This window comes from Falco peregrinus, chromosome 3 (genome assembly GCF_023634155.1).
Source record: "Falco peregrinus isolate bFalPer1 chromosome 3, bFalPer1.pri, whole genome shotgun sequence".
In the NCBI taxonomy this organism is placed as follows: Eukaryota; Metazoa; Chordata; class Aves; order Falconiformes; family Falconidae; genus Falco; species Falco peregrinus.
In genome coordinates, this window is record NC_073723.1 from 91,689,403 (window position 1) to 91,698,316 (window position 8,914).

Consider the following 8,914-nt stretch of genomic DNA (forward strand, 5'->3'; position numbering starts at 1 on the left):
CGGGGGCTGCCCTGGGGATGGGCAGCGCGGCGGCGGCGGCGGCGGGACGAAGGGCGGAGGTTTCCGCCCCCCCCGCCCGTGCCCCCCTGCGCGGCGGCGGGGGCTCCTCCGGCAGCCTGTGGGCGGGGGCCGCGGGACGGCCGGTTTCGGTGGCGCGCTGGCACGGGGCGGCGGTGTAAGTAATGAAAGTAAAAGTAGTCGTTTGGGTTTGGGTATTTTCGTTTGGGTTGGTTTGTTCGTTTAGCGGAGAGCTCGGTAAAACCGCACAGCAGGGATGCGGGGCGTTTGTCCGTCTGGCGGTGGAAGCAGATAGTGTTATCTTGCAATTCCTGTAGAAGGGCCGTGCTGGAAACACGCAAGCTCTGGTGTAAACTCCTCCATGTTTTGTGTCTGCGCAGTGTTTGTAACACCACTGCTGGGCTGCTGCCCTGGTTGCTGAGGGCAGATGCACGAGTGCCTGTATCTGAAACTCCTTGAGGAAACAAGCTAGGAGCTGCCAAATCCAAAAGTCCTGCTGCAAGCGAGCAAAAGGAAGCAGGACTGAGCTGGGTGAGCAGGCAGGTTTTGCAACACCAAGCGGTACGGCCGCTGGCCTTTGGGTGGGTGCCTGCACCTGACCCAGCCCTTGCACCTTCCACCCCGCTCCAAGGGCCTCCTGGGGAGCATCTCACCCAAATGAATCACCGCTCGGGCTCTGCGGTGTCAGCCCTGAAGCTTTGTCCTGCGCTGTGTTTCTGCCTTCGCTAGCTGGTACACCGCCTTCAGCTAACAAACCCCGGGCTCCCTGCGCCTGCATTTAGGGCCACCCATCCCTGCTGGGACCGGGTGTGTTTGCACCTGGATGCAGTGTGCAGGTAGCTCACTTGTTCTCCACAGCGCAGGCTGGTGAAGGTAGCGGTGCTTTACGCTGCTGAAGGTAAGCGTGCATCTGAGCTTTGGGCGAGATCGGCACCTTTTTGTGGTGTGGTTTGTGCTGGGAAGACGGGCAGCGTGCTGAAAGGTGTGTTTATCTCCCTGTGCGGTTACTGTGAACGTCTGTGCAGCGTTCAGGTAGAAGAGCGGTGGAAGGCTGTGTGGGTGAGCTCTCAGGCATGCCGGGGCTGTAACTTGCAATCCTGCCAGCACACATACTTCCAATTTCAAGTTAGAAGGCTTTTTTTGTACATAATGTATTTAAAGTTAGTGTGAAAGGGAAGGTTGGGATATACAATTTACATGGAAAACCCCCGCTTTTTCAATGTGACTGGTTTGGGTTTTTTAAGGAAGATGCATTGACAATGAAACTTGTTTCTATACCCAGCTGCAACCATGTCAATCCAACGTTTACTCTGTAAGTCACACGAGGTTAGGTTAGATTTTTGAAGAGTGTTTCCCAGAGTCCTTACTGAGTCTCTTATTTTTCAGCTACGACCATGGAGAACCTGCGTAATGCCAACAGCAGATTCGCACTTGATCTGCTCAGAAGGTTTAATGAGACCAACCCAACAGGAAACATTTTCTTCTCTCCTGTCAGTGTCTCTGCTGCTTTGGCCATGGTCCTTCTAGGGGCCAAAGGTAATACAGAGGCCCAGGTGCTGAAGGTTAGTAAAAAAAAATAATTAAAAAATAATTCTCTTTTGCTTTATATTTTATTTACATTAAAAATTGATGTGTTTTAGAGGAGGGAAAACGAATGAGGGTATTTATTATTTTTATGTGCTCAGCACAAGATTCCTGTCATGCTCACTGAGTCTTCCTCAGGCTCTTTTCTCCCATTGCATCCTGCCTGCCCTGCTCCAGGGCCCTCTGTCCGTATTTGCTATGGCCCTTGTTTCTCATTTAATTTCACTTGTTAATTCCTGAAGTAGGAAACTAATTACATTGATTAATCAGTCTCCATGTAAATTGATTGGTGTTTCCAGCAGCAAGGCCTTAGTAGTTTTCATGAGACATTTTGACAAAGAACTATTGCTTTGTAATACAAGGTCACCAATGGTACCCTTATTGCTAATAATACTGTGTATTTTGTTAGAAACACAATGGTAATAGTTTTATATTTAAAGCGTAACAACTATGATAATACCTGGCAATGCTACCTAAGTATCAGTATCTTAGTAACAGCCAGGCACTCGGGTATCTCTGAGGAGCTGAGCCCACGTGCTTGTTCTTACCATAGGTCAGGTAGGATAGTTTTAAAAGAACTCATTATAAATTGCAAAAACTATGTATGTAGGAGTGTGCCAGTTTCTTTTGAGGCCTCCTGCACAGAAGGGACTTGGTCACTCTTATTTTTCCCCTTTTTCAGGCTAACGCTTGCTAGCGCAAAAGGGCGTGTGAGACTTGTCATTGCAGTCACCATCATGTATTTGCCTGTGAATAATTTCACCTTTGTATTCTGGACTTACGAGGAACTGTTCTATATTGTTGAGTGGTTCTGTGCTTACTCAGTAAGACAATAAAATTATTTTCTCACTACTTGCACAGACAGACTTTGAACATGTATTCCATGCAATCAAACTGACAGCCCCGCCTAGGATAAACTTACTGACAGCAGAAATCATGCAAAAGGAACTTGGGGGGAGGGTAAAAAAACCAAACCATGTTTCGACACAGTCACCTTCAATAATGCATGTTCCAGGACCACAATAGTTTACTTATGAAAACAGCTAATTATGGAGGCACTGACTGGTGGCTGTCAAGAGCCATTTGCAAGCATATAGAAATTTGTTTCTGTGATCGTATTCCTATTGTCAGTTGCCTCTGTGATGTGTTATCTCAGCTATTCATGTGTACAACACTGTGTATTTTTATATGTGTATAAATGTGGGCAGCAAGGCCTGTCCAAAATCCCAGTGAGATAAAATGAGGGCTTTCCTTTGAATCCAGCGGCTGTTCCACAGCAGTCTTCCCTGCCAAGAAATATGTGGTTTAAGTTTGAGTGTGAACATCCCTGCTTTGGTCTAGCATTCCCTGTCAGTGAGGTCAAGCAGCTTCTGCTGTTGTATCTGTAAGCCTTGACTAGCCGGCTTGCCTCTGGGAAAGGAGGTCCTGGTAAAGAGAAACAGCAGTAATGCATTTGATTTTTTAAGATGATACAGTTTTTTGTATATATAAGCAGTTATATTTTCATAAAACCATAAAAAGTAATTGTTCTAAGTTTTCTTAAGACCTCACCTGTGCTAGTTTTGATTGTATGTTCTGAAAAGCAAACCCTCAGGTTCCCTTGGGCCAAAAGGGGAAGCAAGAAAGGTGTCTCTATGGCATCGTCTCTCTTCAGTCCCCACCTGGGAGCCGGTAGTCCACAGAGGGGAGGCATGCAGCTGTCACACAGATGGGACTCGGGGTTGTGATCAGCAGCTTCAGCTGTGACTCCGTATAAACCAGGAGCTTAATACAAATGACTGACACAGGCAGTGTAGCACCAAGAAACAAATTCATTCATTCTTTGAGTATTACAGAAGTCTCTAAGTGGCTTCCAGCCTCCTCCTGTCCTCCTCTCCTCAACCTACCTACCTGTTGGATCAGACCCACCCTATAGATATACTGTATGTTCTTTTAAGACAGCATTAGCAGCAGCTAGTTCACTTTTATTTCAGACGCTTCATTTTGACAAAGTTGAAGATATTCACTCGAGATTCCACGCTCTGACTACGGATATAAACAGGAGCAATGCTCCCTATCTCTTACGGCTTGCCAATCGGCTTTTTGGAGAGAAGTCCTACAGCTTCTTGCCGGTACGTTGGTGCAGATCATGATGGTGTGGTGGAACCTGGTGGGAAAATGTAGCTATTTGAGTTACTATGAAGTAGAAATATTTCTAGGCCTCTTTCTAAATGTTGCTGGGCAGTTGACAGAAGTGTTGCAGACATGCATATGCATTCCGTATCTGTAGGCATCTGTGCATCTCACCTAAAGGGTGTTACATAGCAACCCCTTTTCATTCCTTGTTCTGTTCTGCTGCTCTTGGGCTCAAGAGAAAAATCACTCGTCTAGGTTCTTAGTAACTATTGTAACATCCCACTCTGTTGCAACCAGCTTTTTAAGATGCAAGTAGCTCTGTGTCTGTTGCAATCAGCTTTTTAGGATTTTCATTGGTCTAGTACCACATTACTTAAATATTTTTGAAAACACTGTATTTATTTGGGAGGGGATGCCCAACATGTCTAAACAACATGCCTCTTCACCAGTGAATTATACCTTTGTGTGCACCTAGACTGCTATTTTTATCCCTCTTCAGCTTTTTCAGAGAGTTTTGTTTTATCCTAGCTGCCCTTGAGCCTCTTTCAGAAGAATGACAGATAAATATTGCAACACCTGCAGTAAGCACCCCATCAGCTGTATACGTGGCAGATGTACTAGGAGAGGTGAAAAAAACCACCCAGCCTCAGAACCCCCCAGGCAGTGCACTGTTAGAGCCCCACCTCAGAGCAAGTGGTAATCTGTTTGAAGTGCACCTTATCTACATCATAAAGAGATGTTTTCTTATCTGCATGAAATGAAAGCTGTTCTTATCATTTCAAAATCTAGAGTTTCCTGACTAATACTCAGAAATTATATGGAGCTGATTTGGCTGCAGTTGACTTCCTTCATGCTTGTGATGAAGCCAGGAAAGAAGTTAACAAGTGGGTAGAGGAGAAAACTGAAGGTAAATGACTTTAGTTAATAAAGTAATTGGCAGTGTTTCATCCTTGGGGAGCAGGAATAGTTTTTGTTTTGTGCCGCCTTTAGAACTGTTTAATTTTGTCCTGGGATATTCACTCGATATGTTGACAGAACCAGAAAATACCTAAGCAAGACATTTCAATAGTTCCATAAGTCCTGAGACTTTTCCATTCTTTGTGTTCAGGCCCATGAGTGCAGGAGAGATGCCTAAACATAGATTTATACTCATGAGTTCAAGAACTTGTTTTAGACCATCCCAGCCCATGTTGTATACACATTTCTAAATCCAGTAATTCTAAATGTGGGTGTTTTCTAGTTTTTGTATGATGAGTCATATGATAATTTAAGCTAAAAATATTACATTTTCATCAAAGTACTGTATATCAAAAGTTATAGTAGTGTGTACTATTAAAAAGTATGGTGAAGTAGAGAACAGGTACTGAAAGATGCTTTATTGCAGGAATGGACTGGAGTTTTATATTTGTAGTATTTCTGTGGCATGAGTTTCTTCGTGTATGTTTTATATGCCATCAAATTATTACAAGATTGTGTTGTGACATTTTTTTTTCTGCCCCCTCTGCAGGTAAAATCCCTAATCTGCTGTCTGAAGGCTCAGTTGATAACACGACCAGGCTCATACTGGTGAATGCTATTTATTTCAAAGGAAGCTGGGCAGAGAAATTTAGAGAAGCTGACACCACTGACATGCCATTTCGCTTAAATAAGGTAATACAGATACACCTTGGTAGTACTTATCTAACAAAAAGGTCAAATAATGTACTAAATAATGTGCTAAAGTGAAGCGTTGCTTACACATAAAATAATGAAAAAAAACCAAGTAGAACATCTTTAATGAATGTTTTCAGTTCACCTGAAAGAGGGTTTTAAATGGATTTTAGTATTTTTCTGTTTTCAGCAAGCTATTTGTTGTCTCACTTACTGGAGTAGTATCAGAGACAATTCTCACTTATAGATTAGGACCCTGCCCGTGCCTAGCAGAGTTGTGTCATCTAACAGTTTCAGCTGCTATGAACTGTGCCTCTTTGTGATGCTAGGTAAGCAGTACTAAAATTATAGCACATTTTGCTTAAGCCCCATTTTCTTGTTCTGTGTTCTGCCTGTGTTAACAGCTTTACAAGATACTGTATATAGTCACCTGCTTTATGTTGAACAGAGTTGATATTTGTTGACTTTTGATGAAATTTCTGGGGGTAGAGCAATAGAAAGGAACAGCAACTTGAAGAAATTGTTTTGCTTTCTGCAAGGACTGTGCTGTAGAAGCCAAAGGAGAACCAAATGTGATACAAACTCATTATGCTTTCAGAAAAAACTGTTATTAAACAGGCAGGCAGAAGTCTGACAAAGGCAGTTTTATAATCACCTGATATAATGGAGCAAGAGGTTTTGCAGGAATGCAGTTTTTAACTTGTTTTCTATCAGTTCTTTAAATTAGTATTTTCCTAACTGTTACTTTGGTACCTTTTATCCATCCAGACTGAAAGAAAGACAGTGAAAATGATGTATCAGAAAAATAAATTTTGTTTTGGGTACATCCCTGAAGTTAAGATCCGTGTTTTAGAGCTGCCTTATGATGGAAGAGAACTTAGCATGATCATCCTGTTACCTGATGACATTGAAGATGACTCCACTGGACTGCAGAAGGTGACCCATCTAGGCTAATGCAGTTATTTAATGGATAAGTTCAGCCATTCCAAATTAAAGCTTTAATGAACCCATGCTCTCAGAGCCAGTATCTGCAAGCATATTTTTAGACAGTGCTCTACTAGCACTGCAATAAGGTATAAGCGCAGGTGCTGCATCAGGAAGAGAAGTTGTGTTACGGTTTGTAAGTTGTGTTCATGTGTCCTTCAGCTTGCTGAACTGAACCATGAGGCAGACTGTGAAAACAAAGTTGACCATGAGAATTAACTTGCCTTGCTTGTTTTTTTCATGACAGAGCTTTTCTTTCATTACCTTTAAAAATCTTTATTTTCTTAGCCTTGAAGTAGTGAGATAGTTTTCCATGAAATGACCAGGAAAACATCAGCTTCTCTGAGCTCTCTGATGATGATTTTTGTTACTTCTTTTTAATTATATAATTCCATTTAGTTAGGTTAAACCGTAAGAATGACTGGTTTTGGGTGCAGTCTGTGCATGTTTTTCCCTTCTGTACATTGCAGCAAGAAGCAAGTGTCTGCATTGTTTTGTAAAGTAAAAACTGCACTGATTCTGCTTTATTTTAGTAGCATTTGTTTGATCTATATGGAGCCATCAAAGATAAGGGTATAGTCATTTTTATATAGTTGCATAGTGCTCTGTAAAGCCTTGTAAATGTTACTGAAATATTGTAGAAATATATAAATGGAAATATACGTAGAAATATTTCTACACTGGTGATAGGTAACGAATTCTGTCTTTTTAATTCTAGCTGGAAAAGCAGCTTACCTTAGAGAAACTCCAGGAATGGACATGTCCAGAGCATCTATATTCCACTGACGTTCATGTGCGTTTGCCAAAGTTTAAGCTAGAGGAAAGCTATGACCTTACATCAGATTTAGCTGCTATGGGCCTGTTGGATGTATTTGACAGTGGCAAGGCTAACTTGTCTGGAATGTCAGGGGCACGTGACCTCTTTCTCTCTAAAATTGTCCACAAGGCTTTTGTAGAAGTGAATGAGGAAGGCACGGAAGCTGCAGCTGCTACTGCTGGCATTGCTATGCTCTGCATGGTGATGGAAGAAGATTTCAACGCTGACCATCCTTTCCTTTTCTTTATTCGCCACAACCCAACGCAAAGCATACTTTTCTTTGGCAGATATACTTCTCCATAAAAGAGAACTTAGCATTTGCAGACCAGTTCCTTCTGTAGTTAATAAAAGCTTTGCTCCTGAATGGGTTGGATGTAGAAAGTTTGTATGTAGAAAGTTAATGCTCCTGTTCCTAGTAACTTTGACTGAAATTCTGCCTTTCCCGTTAATACAATCCCAGAGAAACTGAGGGGTATTTTATTTTTCTTTCTTGAGATTGACACTGTCTTTAATAACTAGGAAAATCTTAGCTGCAGCAGAAGAAATCTTTTGAAATTTGACTAGAAATACTCTTGGAAGGATCTTTGTCTTTCAAAGCACAGGACCACCCTGCATGCATCCTTGCATGGGTTTCTGTGTGTTGACAGCCCCATGTTGTAGTAACTTAAAATAATCCAGTCATTTCTTGTGCACATATACTAGGATGTTCTTGCAAAGCTATTCCTCCCCTGAAGTCTTGCTTTTCAAAAATACCTGAACAAAATACTCCCAGGCACCAAAAGGCATGTTCCTGAACAGCTGAGTTTACCCAGTTCTGTCGTGAAATAGAAGGTCAGATAACATTTGTTTAGAGACATCTATTAATAGAGAAAGGATTAAGCTATTTAAACAAAACTAACCCCTTGCAGTTATTAGCCAAAAAACTTGCAACACAGCTTTTGAATGAGGAGGATAAATGAGTAACAACTTCAGGTGACATGCTTAAAGAGATTTTTAAAATGTATAGTGTGGTGCCATTTTAGTTACTGAAAACGTGAAAATGTGTCGGGGCTTAAGAGGTTTTGGGTGCTAGAAGCTAATGGGTGCCTTTCTGCATGTTCAGGAGCTTTCAATACAACACTAGATGCTGGCCACACAGCTTTGCAGAGGATGACTGTGTATAATCTGCAGTAAATGTCTGATACGTCTCTTTATCTACAAGGATTCGACATTTATTGAGCTGACTTCCATTGAGTTTTACAACTGTAACACAACTATACAACAGCCATATGCCTGGGAGCCACTGTAATTACATACTGGTAGTGTTCTGTGTTTATTTCTGGAGGTTATTTGCTTGTATCGTGTATGTCTTGGGTACCGTAATGTTTACCTGTACAACCTTAGTTTGAAGTGGGCCACAATAATTTGTTGAATTAAAAGCTGTATATGCTTTTTGTCTTTCTTCAAACAACAAATAATAGTCTTTATTTCTTAAACTGTGTTCAAAATGGAAACTTCTGAGTATAAAAGTAACTGTCTACCTGAAGGCTAGCTGCAGAGAAAACCACTGGTGCGCCAGATGTGGTCAGCTGTATAAAGGCCTCGGCCTGTTTGGAGTAGGTGAAAATACTGAAAAACAAATTACTCGGTAGAAGAGATGATTGTGTGAGCCATCAGTTTCCCTGGTGTAATGGCCCCAGCTGCTGGCATCTACAGGGAACAGAGGGAGAGAGTAACAGTTTACATGAAATGACACAAGTTCTTGGT

At 41.9% G+C, this 8,914-nt stretch overlaps 1 protein-coding gene across 3 annotated transcripts; it reads left to right on the top strand.

Annotated features, from left to right (window-relative positions):
- Window positions 1-38: 38 nt before the first annotated feature.
- LOC101920169 (leukocyte elastase inhibitor) lies at window positions 39-8,625 on the top strand. 3 transcript variants are annotated; one of them, XM_055798619.1, is made up of 7 exons: window positions 39-175; window positions 1,405-1,580; window positions 3,576-3,713; window positions 4,507-4,624; window positions 5,225-5,367; window positions 6,136-6,303; window positions 7,070-8,625. In XM_055798619.1, the coding sequence occupies exons 2-7, from the start codon at window positions 1,413-1,415 to the stop codon at window positions 7,469-7,471; spliced, it is 1,137 nt and encodes a 378-aa protein (XP_055654594.1). In that variant the 5' UTR covers window positions 39-175; window positions 1,405-1,412; the 3' UTR covers window positions 7,472-8,625. The 3 variants fall into 3 exon arrangements, with proteins under 3 accessions (XP_055654594.1, XP_027637587.2, XP_055654593.1); XM_027781786.2 differs by lacking the exon at window positions 39-175 and adding an exon at window positions 206-549; XM_055798618.1 differs by lacking the exon at window positions 39-175 and adding an exon at window positions 877-916.
- The last annotated feature ends 289 nt before the right edge of the window (window positions 8,626-8,914 follow it).

Coding starts and splice junctions, on each gene's coding strand:
- LOC101920169 (XM_055798619.1), top strand. CDS start 1,413: ATGGAGAACCTGCGTAATGCCAACAGCAGATTCGCACTTGATCTGCTC. Junction 3,714..4,506: donor AGTCCTACAGCTTCTTGCCG/GTACGTTGGTGC, acceptor TTCAAAATCTAG/AGTTTCCTGACTAATACTCA. Junction 5,368..6,135: donor TGCCATTTCGCTTAAATAAG/GTAATACAGATA, acceptor TTATCCATCCAG/ACTGAAAGAAAGACAGTGAA.